Here is a 20722-nt window from a genome sequence, read left to right on the forward strand (position 1 = left end):
ATGTTGCAATTTTTAGTTGCCTGAAGCACTTGAGCTCATGAAAAGAAATCTTATTAAAATCCAATTAAAGATACGTTAACACAGATTTTTCTATTCCAAAATCTTTTTATATTCTATAATTTTTCTCTGGGAATAACTGTGATGTGTCTATCGATTTTTTTTTTCCAAGGCAATGAGGGTGCCATTTAATGTTTAAAAATAAGCAAACTACTACACCCCAGTCTTCTGAAAAAGGCAGTAATCTACCAGAAAAAAAGAAAAAAAGTGTTCTAAAATCAAAGTAAATCTGCAAAAGATGAAACACTTTTCATCTCTTCTGGCTCAAGTCTGGTTTCGTAACTGATGACGGTTGTGTCAGATTAAAGGAGAGTTATAGCCACTACAGTTTAGGAAGTTCTGTGTTTCTGGCACCTGTTTCCCTGAACATTAGTTCAGCAAGAAAAATATATGAAAGAGGCCCAGATTCCCTTGTCACCTTTGTGGAACTATGCAAAACACATCATTTTCCTAGCCCTCTGTCTAATATTTGGACCCAGCCCCGAGTGAGCGGCAACTTTCTCCAAGCTTCCCCAAGCTAGCACCTGTGGTCTGTTATTCTTGGTTTCTGAGTTACCCTCCCTTCCCTGGCTGTGACTTGTTTCCAGCCCCGGCTCGTGGCCAGTGGGAAGGAGTTTGGATTTTTATGGGCACCTCCATTAGGCAGCTGTTACGTTTGATAAAATCTCCACCGGAGTGGAGGTGGGAATGACGTCTGCAGTCACAGATTTTTGAGTTGGAATGGACCTTATGGGTCAGTGGGTCCAGTTGTCGTTGAGGCTTTTCCTAGCTTCATGTCCCAAGTGGTGCAGGCCCACTCGGTTCTGCCTCGGAAGTCCCTGGCGTGGCTGTGGCTCCGATGACCGCATCCCCTCCTCTCTCTAGGGACACAAGTGAGCCTTGCTCAGCTGGCTTCTATAGTGGCCGCCTGAGGATGTTGGTCCCTGTGGCTGTGTGAAGTTGTGGGGGGATGATGACAGATGCCATACTCCCCCTCCTCCCTGAGGACTGCCCCCTCCCATCATGGCGGGTCCTGCAGGGAGCAGGCTCTGAGTGACCTCTGCCTCAATCATCCATTTGGCAGAGCTTTGACTGAGAGGAGTGGGGGTCTCTGTACTCCCCTCCCTCTGTGACTACAGGTGTCAGCTGTCAGGTCCGGCTCCTCTTGTCGGACTCTAGTTGACCTATATGTTCTGAAATATCAGGGAAATTGTATTCCTTTTATAGAACAATAGATTTTATAAAACCATAATAGCAGGAAATCTATTCCTGTTCTAAAATGGACATCCAGAGGCTATTCATACCCTGTGCTTCTGCTGTGTTTTACATTTGCGCCTACCGCACTGGATTGTATGAGGGATTTCAAGGAAATAACGTATATAAGAGTAAGTTGCATTGCCCCTGTTTGAGAATGATGCAACATTGATAGAAAACCCTGGGGCTCAGGCAGTTACAAAGCATATAACTAACAGGAATCCTAATCCCCAAGAGCAAGTGCCAACTCCAACCCCAAATCTGGTGCTGGAATCACGACAGCTTCTCTCCTTTCCGGGCGTGCCTGTGTTCCAGGCCCGTCTCAATTTTTAGAATACTCGTTCTCAGGAAATGCAGTGATCATGGAGGCTTTTTATTTTGTCTCCTTGATCTTATTGATGGATGGTTATACACAACCAGGAAAATACGCATAGCGATTTAATCAACAGCAATGATGACATAGACATTTTGTGTGTTTCACTCTCTTGGAGTAGGAAAATCTTGCAACCCGGCATCAGTCAACATTTGTTTTCACTCACACTGATCCCGTACCAGTTGGACTCTCTCCAGCTGCCCGGCAGACTTTGGCCAGACTGTTTTGCCTTCCTTGTGGACTTAGTCTTAAAAAGTGGCCTTGACTTGAGACCTGTAAGGATTTTGTAGAGTGAGCCCAAATACTTATAAGAATACTTAACGGGTGAATATTTTGAGGTTAACATAGCTTCTGGGCCCTGCCATATTTGAAAGTCATTTTGTAACTACCTTATTTTAAAGTAAGGAGGACTGCAGTTCTAAATGAACTCTGTGTGTGCACGGAGAGAGAATGGCTACTTAATGTGTATTTTCATTATTTTGCATATAGATGTGTGTACATAAACACACACACACACACATGCATGCACGGACATTCTACTTCTTCCTGCAAAATTTATTCCCCGGAAAGTTTTATAACCAGGTTTTCACCTTGAATGCTACCATGAAATGCATTTGTTTGTTTACCTTTAGTTGTGATGTGTTAGAACATGTTGTGGCCTTGGGACCCAGTTTTTGTACAGATCCAAACGGTGCTTGGCTCTTTTACAAAGAGTGTTGAGGAGGGGTTGACCTTGAGAGTTTTGTCAAACTGGTCTAGAAAATAAGCTGGCTGGTGAAGGGTATCCATAGCAGACTGTGTCCCTTCAATCCCCCTGGGGTTCGAGCACGCTACAGAGGGAATCACATCTCACTGATGGGCCATCTGTCCTTTGTGGGAATGGAGGGAGAGAAGAAAGCAGAAAAAAATCACAGTGTGTTGCTAGAGTTTAAAGCAGAGATTTGTAAAATCTTTTAGTCCATTAATCTTGCAACACTGATTTGAATATTGCAAGACTTGGTGGGAGATAATTAAGAGCTCCAAGAAAAGATTGTCAAGCCTTAAGGGGAAAAAATGAAAGGCTTACTAATTGAGGAAATAGGAGACTTACCCTCTAGAGTACACTAACCATCCAAAACATATGCTAAGGGGCCAGTGAGTGGAATAGACTTGGTGAGCTATATGTGTTCAGGGGAGGGAAATACCCCATAGATTAGAATAGTCAGGGAGAGCTGGTTGGCAAGATAGGTCCTGAGCTGCCCATGCAGAGTGAGTAGCATTGCAATGAATGGCAACAAAGAGGGGAGCATACCAGAGGGCACAGGATGGCTGCAGAGGTGAAGACCAAGGAAGAGGCATGGTAGTGTGTTCAGAAGGTGGAAAGGAGAATCTGTTGGGTTTGTTGAATGATTCATCCCATTTTCTAACTCAGTTATCATTCCAGCACTGATCTTAAAGTTGTACAGTGTAGACGATATAGTGTCAACTTTAAAAATACCCATTTTGAGGGGCATCTGGGTGGCTCAGTCAGTTAAGGACTACCTTTGGTTTAGGTCATGATCCCAGGTCCTGGGATCGAGCCCCACATGGGGCTCCCTGCTCAGCGACGAGCCTGCTTCTCCCTCTCCTCCCCGACTCGTGCTCTCCCTCACTATCTCTGTTGCTATCTCTTCTCTCTCAAATAAATAAATAAAATCTTTTTAAAAAAATAAAAACAAAAATGCTCATTTTGGAGTCAGTGAGACCTACATTTGACCACTAGGCAAATCGTTTAACCTCTCAGAGACTTGTTATCCCTTCTTAGTGAGGAAAAAAATCTGTATTTCTTAGGATTATCAAGTATCCAAAAGGAATGGCAAGACCGTCCATGCTCCTTCCTAGTATATCTCTATTCCTTCTTACGGCTTGTCTCGTAGGAGATACTTGATAATGTCTGTTGAAGAAATGAGCAAGGCCCTCTAGTTTGGTGACCATGACGGAGGTGGTTGCTTTTCATGAAACAAGCACAAGAGGAGATAAGTATGTTTGAGAAATGTTGGATTTAAAAGAAGAATAAAGTAGATTTCTTTATCCCGAGACTTAGTCTTTAACATGCTGATTGGCTTCTCAAATCTCGAAGAGGTGCATATGGAGTGAGGGCTTGACAAACACATATGGTTATGAGCCTTTTTATTACCACACTCCTTGTAGGATGGTTACTTTATGGAGTGTTCAGTTGGGTGGCACCTGAGAGAAATCCTTCCTAAATTAAGTGCCTGGAGATTACCGATGAAACTATCAATGCTCGGATAAAATGAGGTGGGTTGGGGGGGAAATGAGGTTTGGCTTTCTGTGAACTGGGCTGAACCCTAGAAGTCTGTGAACTGGGCTGAATGCTAGAAGACGTTCATCCGGCCGTTACAACATGGAGCCGGCTAGTCTTGCTGACTGAGCATGCCCAGATGACTGCTGACTAGGAGTGAAACCCTAGGAACCCTTGCGGGTTAGGTAGCTGGACATGGGAATGAGGGATTGATAAACCCTGGCTGGAAAAAAGTGCTCTTGGCCTGGAACATCTCTGGTAGGTCCTCTCTCCCAAAAGGCTAAGACAAATTAAATGATATTGTTTTAAAGAAAGAGTCCCTCCCATCCCCCACCTGCTGAAGGTAGCCCCGGACGGGGAGGAATAGTGAAAAGTTAGAGTCTTTTATAACAAAGAGATAATTAAGAAGGCACATTGACTGGGAACAAGGGTCTGAAAAAAGCTGAAGATAGAGAACTTTGGGTGACCAAAGACTGCACACATTAATACACGATCCACCAGATGGGATGAAGAAAGCCTATGTTGGCAGGTAACAAAGCCTTAGTTTTGACTTTATGTAACACTGACTGAGGCTACAGAGTGAATCCTCTTGGCCTCCCCAGGTGACCTCAGATCCTGGGCCCCCAGCCCCAGAAACTGGAAGAGGGCGGTGTCTGCAAAAATTTCAGCAGCAAAGAAGTAAGAGAACTGTGGGAGGCAGTTGCAAGCATCACCTGAGTACTTGTGTGTAACAGCCAAAATTGTGCCAAGGCAGTCCTGACCCGGGGCCCAAGTGTGTTCCTGAGGCTGACACTACCAGACATTCCTGCCTCACCCCCGGAGCCCCAGGACCTAGTGCCTATCCCAGGGGCTCAGACATTTTGCTCTGTTTCACATTGTTTTATTTTTCAGATTTACATTTTATTTGTATAACTAACAAAATATGAAGCTATTCAAAGTATATAGGATGATGATTTGATATCCATTATGAAAGGATTATTACCCCATCAAGTTAAAACATCTATCGACTTATATACTTCCCTTTTCTGTGTGTGTGAGAGACCATTTAAGTTCTACTATCTTAGCAAATTTCAACTATACAGTATAGTGCTATTCATTCATTTTATATAATTCATTATTCATTTTATAACTGCAAGCTTGTACCTGTTACTAATCTCTTCTCATTCCCCCCATTCCCTGGCAACCACTTTTCCACTCTCTGTTTCTATGAGTTCAGCTGGGGTTTTTGGTTTTCTTTAGATTTTCTTTTTTTTTAAGTAAGTGATACCGTTCAGTATTTGTCTTTCTCTGTCTGACTTGTTTCACTTAGCATAACGCCCTCCAGAGACATCCATGTTGTTGCAAATGACAACAAATGAAAAAGAATTTCATTCTTTTTTAAAGCTTGAATAATACATATTATATATGTGCTTACATATATAATTATTTTCTTCAAGATAATGGTTTTGCTTGCTTTGGATATATACCCAGAAGTGGGATTGCTGCACTGGATGGTAGTTCTGTTTTTAATATTTTGAGGACCCTCCATACTGTTTTCCATAGTGACTGCAGCAATTTCCATTCCCACCAGCAGTGCACGAGGCTTCCCTTTTATGCACATCCCTCATGAGCATTTGTTATCTCTTGTCTTTTGGATCATGGCCATCTTAACAGGTGGGAGGTGATACCCCACTGATGTTTTGATTCCCATTCCTGTGATGATGAGGGATGATGATCCCTTTTTCTTTTTCTTTTCTTTTTTTTCTTACTTCTTTTTTTTTTGTTGTTTTGTTTTTTTGGGTTTTGTTTTGTTTTGTTTTGTTTTGAGCCCTTTTTCGTTTACCTGTTGATCGTTTCTGTGTCTTTTTGGAAAATAGCTCTTCACATCTTTGGCTTATTTTTAAATTGCGCTCATTGGCTTTTTTTGCTCTCAAATTGGATAAGATCCTTGTATATTTTGAATGTGAACCCCTTATCAGCAATGTGGCTTGCAGATATCTTCTCCCATTCTATCAGTTGCTTTTCCATTTTGGTGATGGTTTCCTTTGCTGAGCAGACACCTTGAAGTCTGATGGAGTTCCTCTTGTTCATGTTTGCATTTGTCGCTAGGCATTTTATTTTATTTATATTTTAAAGATTTTATTTATTTGACAGACAGAGATCACAAGTAGGCAGAGAAGCAGGCAGAGAGAGAGAGGAGGATGCAGGCTCTCTGCTGAGCAGAGAGCCCGATGCGGGGCTCAATCCCAGGACCCTGAGATCATGACCTGAGCCAGAGGCAGAGGCTTTAACCCACTGAGCCACCAAGGTGCCCCATGTTGCATTTTAAATGGAGCCTCCATATGGAAGGCTCAGAACAATGCTTGCACATCTGAAAATCTTACCCACAGCGGGCTTCCCCTTGTGTTAGCTGTAGTCAGTCCCTACTTTTAAGAGCCTGATATGGTTTAAATACGGTAACTGGTGGCCCTCGCTTTCTAAGGCTACGATGCTTGGTAAGTAAACCAAAACAAATGTCACTCAAGAGGCTTAGTCATTCTTGGGTGGTTGACTCAACTTTGTAAACAATTTATCAGGTGCCTACTCCAAGGGCGACCTGTGCAAGGCATAATGATAAAGCCCTTAGCCAGTGCTAACATGGAAGAGATAAAGTGAGATTCTGGACCAGGAAGATTATGAGAATCTCTTCCCTGCCACCCTCTCTGGCTGGGGACATTCCCCAAACCCATGCGAACTAAAGGGGTATGTGCTCCAACTCTCGGCCTCCAAACTGTGGTCCACGGATCTTCTGATCTGTGAGCTGGTAAGAATAGAAAGTATTTAGAATTGTTTATAGCAATATGACATTGCTGTGGCATTTTATTGTATTTTATAAAACTAGAGGTATGATTAGGGGAGAGGGGAAACAGCGATCCTTCACCACAGACCGTTTGAGAAACGCTGCTCTACCCTGAGAAACACTGCTCTAACCTGAATGTCCCCCAGGCTCTCTAGCTTGGAGTTGCCACATGTGGTCACATTAGCACACAAACTCAAGTCTTTTCAGTTCTTCCTCCTTTGGCATTTGCACAGCCCCTTCCCTCCCCACAGTGTCCTTGCAACCTGCCTGTCTGGGGTCCTCTGGAGATGTCTCATGTTTGTTCAAGAGTGATTTGTCCCCCAGATGTCCACAGATGGACACTCCACTGAGCACCTGCCGCCACCATCAACCAGGACACGCCTGTCCTCCCAGGGGACGCGCTGTCTCCTGCTTTCTTGGGGGCACCCAGCTGCTCCCCTTCCTGCACTCTGAGCCCGGGCCCACACACTGGCATTGCTTCTTTTCTCTGGAGATCCGTAAGCCATGCAGGACTGGCCGGGACGAGGAACTCGTCTCATCTGATTTTCCTCCTTCATCTCCAGCCCCAGGAGCAAATCATGTCCTTCAGTAGAGGCCTTGGGGATCACTGGCCCCTCAGGGTACAGTTTCGTGCTAGCCAGTCCCCCCCCCCCATGTAACCATGTGTTTTCCAGAATTTTCAGGGGCCTATAAAGATCATTTCGTTAACTGGCAGCCTTCATATGCTTCACACGTCAGTGCATGTTTTCATCTTCACTTAGGTTCCATGAAGCCCCTTTCATCTGGTGACCTGAGAGCTGTGACCAATGACGCGGACAGCACAGGAAACAGAACTGTAACATTTACGGTTATAAGTTCCCCTAGACTCGGAAGGCTGGTGCGAGTCAATTCTGACAACAGCACGGAGGATGTTTCCGTGTTTACGCAGAATCTGGTGAGTCCTGGCATCCGCGCAGGTGGGCAGGGCTGTCAGGCTCTGCAGGGTGGCCGCTTGCTTGTCTTCACCCTGTGAAGCCCAGCCGATGCGCCCCTTTGCCCAAGCAATGACCATTTCAGCTGTGCTGGTTTTCAAACCAAACACTTGGCCCACACAGTTGTCAGAAAACTAAGCAACTTCAAACTCTGTGTCTAATAAATGAAAAGGAGGCCTTTTCTCATGAAAACAGATTTAAAAGGAAACCCAAAGCAGAGGTGCAGGAGTAAATTCTTCAGGATATGTCTAGGTACATCTAGATTTAACGTGTAAAATTATATACATTATTTAGCATGTATATATGTGTATAATCCGTGTGTGCGTGTTTAACCTGTGTCCAGAACCATGTGTTCTAAACTTCACCAGCTTTTTTCCATCACCACCATCCACTTACCTTTTTATTTAAATGGATAAGCCTTCAAGCCTTTTAATATATATATATTTTTTTTTCTTTTGCATCCTAGGAATGTGACTTAACTAGGTATGTTTGCTTGTATGTGATTTTATTTTCTACAAGTCTATATTCCCAAATGGTCTTCTTGAATGTAATTAATTCTTGATGCCATTCAGCCTTCTTTTTCCATTCTTAAACAGTGTGTACATGGATTTCATTGATGGTTTGGCTGTGGCTTTACAATTCTAAGGAATAATTACTCCAAAGCTAAGTTTAGAAGAAACAGCAAGACTGAACCACATGTCCGCCTTTAACCTCCAAGCCATTTCTCTTCTGTGCTTTGCAGCAAAGTTGAATTTGGCTTCTGCCTTGTCTTTGCCTTTGTCTGCAATGCATTTAAGGGAGCAGATCATGAGGCTAGCAAAAGCTCTGACTGTAGCACAGAAAAGAGGAAGTATGAATTCTCTCATTTACAGATGCGCTCTAGGGGAAGAAAAAATAAATTAGGTCGAAAACTACATTCTGTAAGGAGCTTAATGTGCCCAAAGGCATCAAAGCCTGCCCAGGGTCAGTTTGCATTTTGAATAATGACAAGAATGATATCAACCCTATAAAGATGCCTTGGCCCTAACCCTAGTTCTTTAAAAAACAAACAAAACCCACTTTTTCAGATGGTGATTGTTTCAAGCACGAGTTTCCACTAGTTTTCATTGAAAATATATACTCTTTTAGATGCGTTTGGTCCAACCAAGCTGTAGTGAATATGATAGCCAGCATCCAGTACTTAACGCAGTAGTAACAAACAACTCCCAAATCTCAGTGACTAACAGTAACAAAGTGGAGACTATATACAGTCTGTGGGGCGGATGTGGGTCTGCTCTCTGTCTCTCCTTCATTCCAGGACCCAAGGTCAAAGGGCAGCCCCTCTCTTGGGCAGCGATTGTATTTAGAGCAGAGGAAAATGAAGTGAAGGTAGAGCCTCATGATGACTCTTAACGTTGGGCTCAGATGTGCCATGTGTCACCTATGCTCACATCTCATTGACTGAAGAAAGTCACGTGAGCAAACCCGATGTCAGTGGGCCGTTAGTCATCCACAGAGAGGAGGCCCTGAGTAATTGGAACAACAGAGCAATCTACCACAGGGGGCTAGCCTGGTAATCTGAATGCTGTTTGTCAGACATTTTCCTATGAAAACAAACTACTTTTATAATACAACACAATTATAAACAGGAATTAAAACCCCCAAACTAGTTATAAGGCTCTGGGGCAGGTAATAAAAGTCTTGATTGATTAAAATCCCATTATTTTAAGGTTTTCTTTTTCTTCTCATGATTCCTTCCACTTTAAGAACCAAGAGGCAAGTGTCAAGGAAATGTATTTGCAATGGCAGGTGTTGGCTGGGGCAAGGGAGGGTAAGATTAGGACTCAGGGCTACAAGGGACCTGCAAAGGGGTGTCTGGGACCAGGAGACTTGGGCCCAACTGTTGGTCTTTTCTGTGGAGACAGGGGTAGGCTGGTCTGGAAGCACAGCCTGGGCCATGCCACAAGTCGGGTGTGGTGAGAGAGGAGATCAGTCTTCTCGAATGGACCAGGTGTGTGGCTCTTCTCAACATGCAAGGCCTTTCCCTGTCCAAGCCAAACACCCACCGTGCCTGCAGCCTAGCCTAGTGCTTTTGTCTCAGAGGACAAAGTCAGGCTCCTTTTCTTGTCCACAAGGCACCAGACTGTGTATCAGGCTTTTATGCAAGTATACTCCTAGACAGGACAATTCCTGTGTTGTAAAGCAGCATCTAAGCTATACTTAGAGGCTTTAGAAATTCAGCTCAGGGGCACACACTCTCTATGTCTGTAGTGTGTGAGCAGGAGGCGAACACCTCACTTGGGAATTGAGCGCCCTGTTGCTGCTCCTTGATCTTCTGCTAACTGCTTGTGGCAGAGGACAGGTCCCTTGGCCCCTAAAATCAGATCAGGGTTAGCTCTGTGGGTTAGAGCAAACCACATATCTCTTAAGCCCCAGTTTCCTCATCTGTAGAATGAGGAAAACAGTAATGATGATAACTGAAGCCATTCTGAACATTCATCCAGTCCCACGTGCTGTCCTAAACTTTCTTCTTTACTACTCATCATCTGGCCTTCCAGGCAGGGATCCTCAAGCATGGGGGAAGTTAAGCAACTGGCCTACAGTTACAGCCCAGGGGCCGAGGAACCTGGATTGGACCCCAGGGGCCTCTGACGCTAGGTCATGCTCCCATCTACCAGGCTGTCCTTTCTTCTAGGAGCTTGCGTATGGATTAGCATGGATCATGGGTACCGAATGCCTAGCATACCGCTTCACACACAGCAGACTTGAACTAAATGATAGCTAATGCTGCTTGGAAATGTGAGAGGCTCCTTGCCTCTCCCAGTCACCAAAAGACTGGTTTTGCAGGGGAAGGCAATTTTTCTGGGACACCAGAATTGGCTGCCATCCTTATCCTTATGTGCTACAGTGATCTAATGAATGGAAATGAGGTCATCAGAAGAGAATGACATTTACCTGTCACCCCGTAACCTAATTACCCTTTTCCTTTGGGGAAGAGCCCCTGGTGTTCTAGAACATCTTTCTCTGAATGATGATAAGAGCACCGGGCATAACCAAGGTCAGGTCTTCTTGCCTGGACAGAGCACTTCGACCTTGAGCAAAGGAGAGGCTGGAAGGCAGAATGAGGCCCCAGGGCTGGGGGCAGGGTCCAAGTGACCTGAGCCTAGAGAGCCAGGGGAAGGACTCCTCCCCAGAGCAGCTGCTGTGGCCAAGTTGAGGTGGGTTTGGCAGAATTTGTTTGACTAAATGTCTATGAATAAATGTCATTGAAATACCCTGACTACTCTTCCACTTCAATAGTCACAAAACATGTCAGTAATGTGGGGAGAGGAAAGAGTACACTGAGGAAATGGTAAAACTAGAAACCAAAGTGCTAACCCTGACTCTTTCCATGTGTGTGTGTTTCTGAATATGAAAACAACACATGGTTGTTGTCAAAATAAAATGAGAAGACATTAAAGCAGTACATTATATCGGGGGGGTCATTGTATATGACTCCATATACAATGGCAATGGAGTCAATAAATTCAGTACAACTGACATTAATTTGAAGACATTCCCATTGGGTTTAGGCTTGTGTCTTAAAAAATGCAGTTTTATTTGTGACTTGGGAAGAGGAAAAAACTTATTATTCATCTTCCTGGCTTTCCCATTTCCAGATCCTCTCTCCTTTTTCATGTGCAAATAGAATGTAAATCTTTGCCTAAAATCTGCAATTTTATGGCCTCTATTGAATAGGGCACTGGCTGGTGCTCAGCCATTTCATGATGGCTCAGATTTACTCCCCAGCAGCTCCAGAACCATTTGAGACATAAAAGAAGTGGTAGAGACAGACTTTGGAGGTGATGAAGATAATCACAACCTTTTCTCTGAAATGACTTACCAAAGACATTTATTGAGCATGTGTTTTGTGCTTTGATCAGCCTTCAGTCTGGTTGGTGAACAGAGAGATATGACTCAGGCAGAAATCAAGTTCAATTATAGAAGTTCAGAACTATTCAGCCATGTTCATGTAATCAAATGGCTTTGATTGCTTTTGGCATTCTTCACCAGTTTTTCTAATTTCAGATTTTCTGATTTGTTAGCCAATGACCTGCTAAGAGATTGTTTTAGGCAGTTGATGGTTGAGTTTGCTTTCACACCTTTACTTTAAAGGATGAAATTGTTTCCAGCCCTCTACCATCCTCAGCTGGGGAGAGAAGGCCATTGAATCATTTTGCACATAAACCTACACCCTTTCTTGCTTTTTTGATGGATAAACAAAAATGACCATTTTAATCACTGACTCTGGATAGTTATAGCTTGTGAAAAAAATTTAGAGCCTCCATTACACTTAATATCATATTCTGGATGTAGGGATAATTGTAGGAATACATTTGTAATGTTATAGCTCAAAATATTTTCTTATCCCAGATAAATTCACTTTTTTTTGAACCGTGCCATGTCAACCTACCAAGATAATCAAGTAACATTCTCTTCTACCCTGAAGAAATAAACACACACAGACACCGAGAAGGTGAATCATCAAATTTTATGAAATGAAAACTTTTTACAGCTTTAGAGCTTTATCGTTCATTTCAAAGAATGTGTGAACAAAAAATTATGAATTGAATTCTATGAAGCACTCCAAGTAGAGCCGAGGGCTAATTGAGTGATTTTCTTTCCAGTGCATGTTTAGATCATTTGGAATCATTAAAAAGCAAAGTGTTCTGGTTTTGAGGTTTCTGATGTCTGGCCTTTTTTCTTTTCCATAAAGCCAGTAATTGCATTTAAACCTCTGTGCTATTGTGGAGAGAAGATCATCCATTTTTGTCAGTGTTACTGCAATGCAACGAACACAGCCTTTCAGGGCCACACTTAGAAAATAATACAATGCATGGGTGGTGGTGTGAATTCTGTCTAGTTACCAGTTACCTTTTCTCCCAGAGTCTGAGTTTGTTGCACAACATAACACTGATGTTTTGAGAAATTGTGAGCACGTTTCCCATAGAACAGAAACTAATTTATTGCAACTTAATGGAGAGCCCAATGGGATCGTTAAACTTGGCCCCTTTCATTTTCAGAGCAGAGAAGGATCAGTGTCTTTGTGTTACTGATCACTCTTGCCCCTCGCCCCCCAGTTTCTTGGGGTCTCTTCACTAGCAAGCTCCGTGCTAACTAGACTCAGTAGTCATTTTGGACATTTACCACCCATGTGTCATTTTGGCAGTTTTGATTTTACCATCATAGTTCACTGGACTATGTGCCAGCATATTTTCCACGTGTAGCAATATTCAGTTGTCACTTGCTCACCTATTCACGGTTCAAACTGGAATTTGGCTCCTGGGTCCGGGCGCAGTAGCTTCGAATAACCAGATACGTTTCTTTTTCTTAGAACTTTGGCTCTTCCTTTGAAAAAGCAGATAGAATGAATTCCATGTCAGTGAGAGTGGTTTCTCTTTTCTCCTTGTATTAATTTCCTGTGGCCATAAACTTGGTGGCTTAAAACAACAGAAATGCATGACCTCACAGTTCTGGAGGCTGGAAGTTGAGACTCCATTTCACTGGGCTAAACTCAAGGTGTCAGCAGGGTTGTTCTCCCTCTGGAGGCTCTGATGTGGAATTCCTTCCTTGCCTTTTGAAGCTTCTGGTAGCTGCCAGCACTTCTTGGTGTGTGGCTTTGTTGTCCAGTCTCTGCCTCCATTGCTCACTTTCGTATCTCCTCTTTTCTCTGAATCAAATATCCCTCTGTCTCCCTCTGTACGGATGTATGTGAATACACTTTGGGCCCACCTCGGTCGTCCAGGGGAATTTCCAATCTCAGGATCCTTAATCACATCTGCCAAGTCTTTGCCAAAGAAGGTAATATTCGGGGCCCCGGGTGGCTCAGTCAGTTAAGCGTCTGCCTTCAGCTCAGCTCATGGTTCCAGGATCCCTGGGATCCAGCTCGCATCAGGCTCCCTATTGGGGAAGCCTCTGCCACTCCCCCTGCCAGTGCTCTCTCACTCACTCTCTGTCTCTCAAATAAATAAATAAAATCTTAAAAAAAAAAAAAAAAGGTAATATTCACGGGTTCAAGGGATTTGGATCTGATATTTTGTGGAGAAGGGGGGCCTTTTTAGCCTACCAAACTCATGTATAAAAAAAGCAAGATGTCACATACTACCTTCTGGTGTTTCCTGATGAATCACCTTTTCTGTGATCTCGACTGGTAGTTTTATTAAAGGTTTCCATTGCTTGTAATGGCATAAAGCCCATGAGAATCAATGTTCACTTCTATAGAAATGTGAATTTGGACCTTTCTGCCAAGTAGGGCTATAAATGGCTATCTTGCTGGGCTCCTTGAAAAGCTTTCTGATCTAGCATTTTTATGTGGAGATTGGCTTTGTCATAGAGGATCAAGTGTAATTATTTGGACCTGGTTTTCAGTTGCTTATTTCTAGCTGGAGACTTCCAGATAGCACCATTTAGGAACTTGGGTCTTCTATCCATTCCCATTAAGGAGAATCACTTCTAGGACTTAACTAGTTCCACTTTCTCTAGCATGGTACCCGGGCACCCTCCAAGCTGCCACTCCCTGGGCTGTTCCAGACTTCTCACCTCTTCTGGAAACCTTGAGCTCTCCAGACCTGACTGCTCTCTGCACACATGATGGTGCCAGCCCTGATAGAAGTAAGGAAGGGCACATAAAGAGGAGTCATTTGCCTGAGCTAATCCTTCAGGAGCATGGGACCTTGTGGTTTTCCAAGTGTTAGCTTATAGGACTTTCTGGTTAACCTACATGGAACTTTAGAGACCTTACCTTTCTGAAGTGTTTGGCTTTCTATAGCCCCCTTTCTCAATGCAAATCTGCCCGTGATAGAGACTTTTTGGCCAGCTCTGTTTTCCCTTGCTTTTTCTGGACAACAGTTATCCTGTCTAGAGATAGGGACCTTTAACAAAGCCATCGTATTGTGCAGAACCAAGTGAACGTGCTGCGTATCTTCCTTTCTCCCTGTCCCCTTTCCCAGCTGACACCAAGATAATTTGGTTACTCTCTTCTTCAGTGGGAATTTCAAACCTGAGATTGACTTTTAAGGCCCACCATGGGAGAGATCACTATAAAAGACTAATGTTCTGTGTTCTTATCAGGACCATAAGGAACTGGATTTATAAAGACTTTCAGAATGAAGAGATGCACCAGAACATTCTAGCCCATCTTTGGCCATCTTTGGTCTGACAATTTTATTCTCTTAACACTCAGTCCTGTCCATGTGTACTTTTGTGGATCTACAGAATGTACACACAGTTTGAAGGAAAAAAATGGTCAGATTCTATGTCATGGTTGACTCCACCAAGGATATTGTATCAAAGCTCCCACTTCATCCCAGGTTCATCTAAGACACTCATAATGACCCTTTGTAATATTTGAATGCTTAAGAATTATATCTTGCCAACACACACACACACAATATCATGGCCACCCACACAAAAAAAATCTGAAGAACACTGAGGTTTGTGTAAAATCATGTGGTCAAACAATGAGGAACTATAAAAATGCCTTCATCTTTAAAGAGATTAGCCTGAAGAAAATAGTTGTCCGCTACTCACCTTGGGACCAGAAAGGAATTGCCCTCAGCCCTGATCCAAGTAGAAACTCCTTTCCCCTGAGTCTACCTTCTTTCCTCTAAAGTCCTACAAGAAAGTTTGTACCTGATATACAATGGCAATAGTATAAAAGAAAATATAAAACACAGGTTTTCTTTAGCTTTCCTTTTATAGTGAATGCAGTATATAAAATGAGCTATTTCTTTGAATCCTTACAAGTTCGGGCCAATAGAGATTACATCTTAGCCAGGCCAGACCACAAAATGGCATCTGTCTGCGCTAGCCATCCCTACCAACTGACTTTTTACATTATTAAACTCCTTAAAATTGGAGCAGATATCTTGCGAATTTCTTAGTTGCCTAGAATCTCATTGAGCTTTTAATGGTGAAGGAGCAGTACAGTGGAAAAAAAACGTGACTTCTGGAGTCCTGTGAGGCTAGATTAAAAACTGGGCTCGCCCACTTGTTGGCTGTGAGTGAATTATTTAAATTTTCTCACCCTCAGGGTTTTTTTTTTTTAATCTGTCCAGTGGATATAATAAGGCCCCTAAAACAAAATTAAATAAAATGAGTTACATAATATGCCTTGCAGAGTGTCTGGCACATATGCAGGGCTCAGTAAAAGATACTATTTGTGTTTTTGTTAAATAAATGGGTTAGAAATGTCTTGGATCGCCTTGTTTCTACTGTTTCATGGTATAAACATACTTTATAATTAAATTTTATAAAGCACTTTTTAAGTAGCTTCTTCATTAAACAAATATTTATTGAAATGTCAAGCATAGGATGATGAGCTAATACTTATTTACAAAGAAACTGGAAGTAAGTTTCTGCAGTATGTGCCAACATTCCAGCCTAACTATTTCTTTGCTTTATGAAGAAAAGTTTTTTTTTATTAGGCATGTTTTAGAAATTTCTCATTGCTTCATATTTCCATTCCATGGTTCTTTATTAAAAAAAAAATATGTATAACCTTCCACCTTAACCAGAATCCTCTGATGTCCCAGTAAAGAATTGGCTAATGAGGACTTAGATACTTTTCTGAAAGACTTTGAAAGGCTCAGGGCATGCCGTTTCGAACGTCAATATGGCAAAAGATCAACTAGGTTAAGTGTATATATACTTAAGTGAAATGTTATTCCATATTTTAATGCAGAGATGTAGGCTCTGAGAAATTAAATGTCCTGCATGAATGTCACAGAGCTGAAAGTTGGAAGCACTTATATTTTAATGTAGGTCTGATCAACCCGTGGTTCCAATTCTGCTACACTCCTCTGCTTCCATTTTTATATTAATGTGTGTCCTCTTCCTCCTTGGAGGAAGAAGAGTAATCATTCAGGCAGTTGGAGCCAAACAGTGTCCAATACAGTGCTCTAGGAGAAAGGGTTCTTATCTTCAAGTGTGGAGATCTGGCTTCTGGTCTCAGCTCTGCTCCCAACTAGGCCAGTGACTAGGGGGATGGAGAGGAGTTCCCTAATTCCCACCCTCTCTGAGCTTCTCAGCAGCCTCTCAGCTGTAAACTTTAACCCAGCACAGAAAAGTCAGTAGGGCCCCTGGCCTTTTTGGAGCCAAATCTATCCCTCTGGCCTCTGACAAATACTTTTTTCTGTGGTTCTGTAGTGACCAAGGATGTGAAATCCAGAAGACTGAGATCTCAGAGACCCAAGGGGGTGTTATTATACTGTCATTTCAAAAGAAAGGACTACTACTCAGGTCATTCTGCACATACTTGGTCATCAGAGAAAAGAAACCATTGGTCCCTTCCTTTGATATATTTTACCGTTGATATAGAAAACACTATGGGATTTACTTTTTAGAATTATTTTTTTAACTTTTTTATTTTGAGATTATTTCAGACTTACAGAACAATTGCAAAAGAGTATAAAGTATACTATTCATCCTTATTGCCCAAATGTTAGCTTTTAACTATCTGCTTTATCATATCTCTTCTCTCTCTTCTCTCTCTCTCGCACACACACATGCACACACACTTCTGAAATTTTAAAAGCAGTTGCAGACATGATTAATCTCTAAATTCCTCAGCTCATATTTCTTTGAAACTAGGCCTTTCTCATATAACCACAGTATAATTTTCAAAATCATGAAGTTAACATTGATACAGGGCTATTATATAATCTATAGATCTTATTCAAATTTCACAAGTTGTTTCAATGCATATCCTCTAGAAAAAAAAGAATGTCCAAGAATATCCTAAAGGAAAAAATCCACAGGGTAAAACAGAGCATTTAGTTCGCAGGTGTCCTCAGTCTGCTTTAATCTGAAAACATTCTGCAGTCATGCTGACTTCTGTGATGTGGCCATTTTTTGAGGAGAACAGGCCAGTTATTTGTAGAGTGTTCCTCACTTTGGTTTCATTGGACATTTCCTCACAGTCTGATTCAGGTTGTGCGCTTTGGTGGGAATGGCGTGAGAGAGGCCGAGTTCTCCAGCCTCCCGCCAGGAAGCACCGGTGCTCACTCCACTCTGTCACTGGTGATGTCCTCCACTTAGGTGCTCTCCTTCTGGTTTCTCCTTGGCGAACTCACTATTTCCCTTTCTGTAATTAAGTATTTTGTGAGGAACTACTTTGGAACTATTGAAATACCCTGTTTCTCAGCACAACTTAGCTCACTAGTATAAGTCATCATTTTTGGATTCTTACCTGTGAAATATTTATTACTGTAGTGATTGCCAAACGTTGGTTTTGCTCATTCTGTTTGCCCTTCTGCATTTACTAGTTGGAATTCTACAAAATTTAATTTCTAATGACATTCCATAAAGACTCCATCTCTAAAAGAGAAAATATCTGGGCTAATCTAAACCCGTGGGAAATAAAAACCTCTCCTCTCCTCTCTTCTTAATCTCAGAGCCTAGGTATTCAGCTAAGTGGCTTATCTATCTATATTTAATACAGCAGAAATATGCAGACCTGTTGGAAGTTGACCCTAAGGCCACTTTCTATTCAAAATTCCTAATCCTGTCTGAGATCCTTCTCTTGAGGTTTACCTTACACTTTTCCCTATAAGTGTTGGTCTTCTTCTCCCTTTTCCAGCCCTCGCCACCACACACACACATGCGTACACCCACACCTTAGAACCTGGTTCTTATTTATTTATTTTTAAGTAGGCTCCTTGCCCAGGGTAGAGCCCAATGCAGGGCTGGAATTCACAACCCTGAGAATAAGACCTGAGCTGAGATCAAGAATCAGATGCTCAACTGACTGAGCCACCCAGGCGCCCCTGGAATCTGATTCTTAAAGCTCTCTGTCATCTATTAAAGACTCTACTCACCCCAAAGCTCCTTCAGGGCATGACTGCCAATTTGACATTCCATAGCCACACTCATTCCCTTTTGCTTCTAGCACTTTCAATTACCTGCTGTCCAGTCTTGAAGCTCAGACACTCAGGATGAATCTAATTCGATTCTGTCACTCTCCAGCATAGAAGGAGTCAATAAGTTATTCACAATTTCTCACTTTTGGAATGACTTTTTGGAAAAAGAACTGATAGCAGACCTCTCCTCCAGGAGTCTTCCAAAGCACACAGCTATGGTTAGGGCTCCTCTCCAATTAATTTCTCTCAGATTTTTGACCTTCATCTCAACTGCTCTCATCTTGAGAACCATTCTTTCCCTGGGACTATCATTCTTCATCCTGTAGACATCAGAAGACCCTTAGATTATTCCAATAACTTATGTATTTTGGGAGGAAGTTAATTTTTACTTAAACCAAAGAAGCAAAGGACAAGATCGCTTCCAAGAAAATTTTTTCCTCCTGGTCAGTAAACTATGTTACTTTTAATATTAAGAAGGTAGATGTCTCTTGTCTTATAATAGTATGCCTCTTTCAAGCAGAATGGGAACCTTTAGGAACCACTCTCCAGTCCAAAACCCATGGCACTGTCACTTGTTTTTAGGAAGAGGAATACATTTATGATGAATATTTTATCATAACCCTTTAGCTAAGAATAGAAATAGTAGAACTGCTAAATAAAACCGCTATTTTTTCCCCCAGAAACTTCTAGGGGATCAAGTCAGTGGTCACTACCAGAAATTACCTTTGGGGAAACCAATTCTTCATGAGTGACCTTGCTTCTTGATGAGGAAATGTTGAGAAACAATACTTTCTTCTCCCCCCTTAAAATCCCCAAAGGACAGCATTTTCTTGCCTTGCTCTCGAATAGAAAAGGAAAAAAAACTCATCAACAGTTTTTGGACACTCTGGAAACAGGTAGCTCATATTCTGTGGAAACTCACTAGACCAAAAGCCTTTCTAGAACTCTGATTTCATGTGCATCCATTGCACCAGTGTTGAGCCAGAGCAATACACAACTAAGCTTCTGTTAATTAATACAGTATTTCCAAATACTGACTGATGAAATAAACTCAACTGCTCTGTGAATTTTATGATAATTTATCCTAGACCCTTCTGACATGGACATAAACACCTTGAAAACAACCTACCTATAAGTTCAGATACTATAACAGAAGGCAGGTCAGAAAAAGATGTGACCTATAGGAATGAAAGGGTGAGACATTTTAGTGACCTATAGGAAGGAAAGGGCGAGACATTTTATCTCAAGCCTCTCTTCTGTGGTTTGAGATTTAGAACTTTCAGTCACTGTTGTTAGGGGAAGGACTACCCACAAGGGATCTGGACAATAAAACACCGGGTGGGGCGCTCTCCATCAGTTGAGCTAGACAAGACATTGATAGGCAATAGGCATCAGGGGCTTAGATTAAATCTTGAAAAATACCCTAAGTGAGGTGGGAAACTCTGAACATCAAGGAGAGTAAGAACTGCAATGGAATGAAATATATCATATATTAAAACTCATGAGTTTATAATAATCCCAAAACAAACAAAACAAAAACCAATGGGTATGTTTGCATATTGGAGCCACAGGACTCATTTTTCTAAAAATTGGTATAAAGGGAAAAAAATCAAGTATTTATCCTGTCTTTCCTGCATATGCTGTACCTCAGTGTAGCCAAATAGCTGATGAGGGAAAGTTCTTCTTTATAGAAGAATTCCAGAAAAGAATGAAGAAGGAATGATTAAAAATATCAGTGCCTTGCCACTGCAAAAATAAGGGACTTAAGCATTAATATCAATGACTTTATAAAACTATCAGGTGATAAGGCTGGTGGGGAACTTTAAGATAGATAAATCAACCTGGCAACACTTGAATTCAACTATTAATACTAACATGTCCAAAAGAGAAGCAGTCTTGTAATGAGATGCAGAAGAAATATAAAGTACACCCTGTAAAACAGTCTTAACAAAAACTTAAATCTTATTCTTACTACATTTCTAGATTTAACTACTAGCGTGTTGGAAATATAGGTGACAGAAGAACATGTTAAACAATACCATTGGGATGCAACCAGCAAAATCTAGAATATAGGAAACTCTCTAAGACAAATGACCCAAACTCTTTAACAAA

General features: G+C 42.0%; 1 protein-coding gene across 1 annotated transcript in view; it reads left to right on the plus strand.

The window, feature by feature from the left end:
* LOC122893270 (chondroitin sulfate proteoglycan 4-like) overlaps positions 1-20722 on the plus strand; it is a 52692-nt gene that overhangs the window by 25076 nt on the left and 6894 nt on the right. The window contains exon 8 of the mRNA XM_044230211.1: positions 7524-7696. Within this exon, the coding sequence (XP_044086146.1) occupies positions 7524-7696 (173 nt within the window). The remainder of the gene's footprint in view (positions 1-7523; positions 7697-20722) is intronic.

Source organism: Neovison vison, chromosome 1 (genome assembly GCF_020171115.1).
Source record: "Neovison vison isolate M4711 chromosome 1, ASM_NN_V1, whole genome shotgun sequence".
Lineage (NCBI taxonomy): Eukaryota > Metazoa > Chordata > Mammalia > Carnivora > Mustelidae > Neogale > Neogale vison.